Genomic DNA, 1143 nt, shown 5'->3' on the forward strand with positions numbered 1-1143 from the left:
AAAAGGTGTATTTCAAAAAGTTTCATATTTTTATGTGATAAAATGATTTTGGTGAAAAAATATAAAAATCAAAGTTTAGGTGTTAGATATAAAGAATTGGGCGGCATGTATGTAAATGCCCCAAAATAAAATATACCACATAGCTAACTCTAATTTATTTACATATTCCATAGCTAAATTTTCATTTTTTGCATGCATATTCCTTTTTACATGCATGACACAATTATTCAATATTACATAGAATATAAGACTAACTAGCTTCATAAAGTGTAAGGTTTCTTTTCAATTCATGACACTAATGTGCTATAAATAAAAATATCAAATTTTAGGTCTTAGCTATGTACATACATAAAAGTTATGTGGCATGCATGCAAACTTCCCAAAGGATAAAAAGATACCCTCTTCCAATAATATTATTAAATGATTGAAAAAAATGCATCCAAAGCCCAAAAAATCCCACCTTTCTCATCACCAAACTCTCACATCCCCTTTCCTCTTTTCTCCACAACATCCTAATGGCTTCATCCTTCTCCTCCATTGCTACACTATTATTACCCCTTCTCATCCTCACAACACACCTTCCACTCTCAACACAAGCTGACCTCCTTCCGGCGATCGCCGGCGACGGCCAAAGCCATGTCACCTACATTGTACACGTTGAGAGGCCGGAAAACACCAGTCTTTTATTCGATGACGAGTGGCTGACGAGCTATCACCTCTCCTTCCTACCTAACACCACTCTGGACTCCGGCGAGGCGAGGCTTATATATTCCTACCGCGAGGCGATAAGCGGCTTCGCGGCGAGGTTGACGTCGGAAGAAGCTGAAAACATGCTATCTGCTGAGGGATTCTTACTTGCTTATACTGATCGCCGGCGAAGTCTGCTCACCACACATACGCCGGAGTTCCTCGGCCTGAGCAGGGGCGGTGGATTCTGGTACGGATTCTTTTTTTTTTTTTTTTTGGAGAAAAAAATTGAGTTTTTCTTTAATTTTATTAGGGGGCATTTTTATACATATCTTCCAATCTATTTATTTAGATATCAGCATCTAAATTTATTTTTTATATTTATGATTTATACCACCCAAATCTTTTATATCAAAATTTAATTAAAATATTTTCTATTTCGATCTGATCATGATC

The 1143-nt window shown here is 36.7% G+C and overlaps 1 protein-coding gene across 1 annotated transcript; it reads left to right on the plus strand.

Annotated features, from left to right (window-relative positions):
• Positions 1–445: 445 nt before the first annotated feature.
• LOC110035005 (subtilisin-like protease SBT4.9) lies at positions 446–937 on the plus strand (the record flags this gene model as incomplete). The annotated part of the gene is made up of 1 exon (XM_020739244.1): positions 446–937. A coding segment is annotated over exon 1 (422 nt), but the record flags the coding sequence as incomplete, so codon positions are not given.
• Between the last annotated feature and the right edge of the window lie 206 nt (positions 938–1143).

This window comes from Phalaenopsis equestris, unplaced genomic scaffold, assembly GCF_001263595.1.
Source record: "Phalaenopsis equestris unplaced genomic scaffold, ASM126359v1 Scaffold195263, whole genome shotgun sequence".
Lineage (NCBI taxonomy): Eukaryota > Viridiplantae > Streptophyta > Magnoliopsida > Asparagales > Orchidaceae > Phalaenopsis > Phalaenopsis equestris.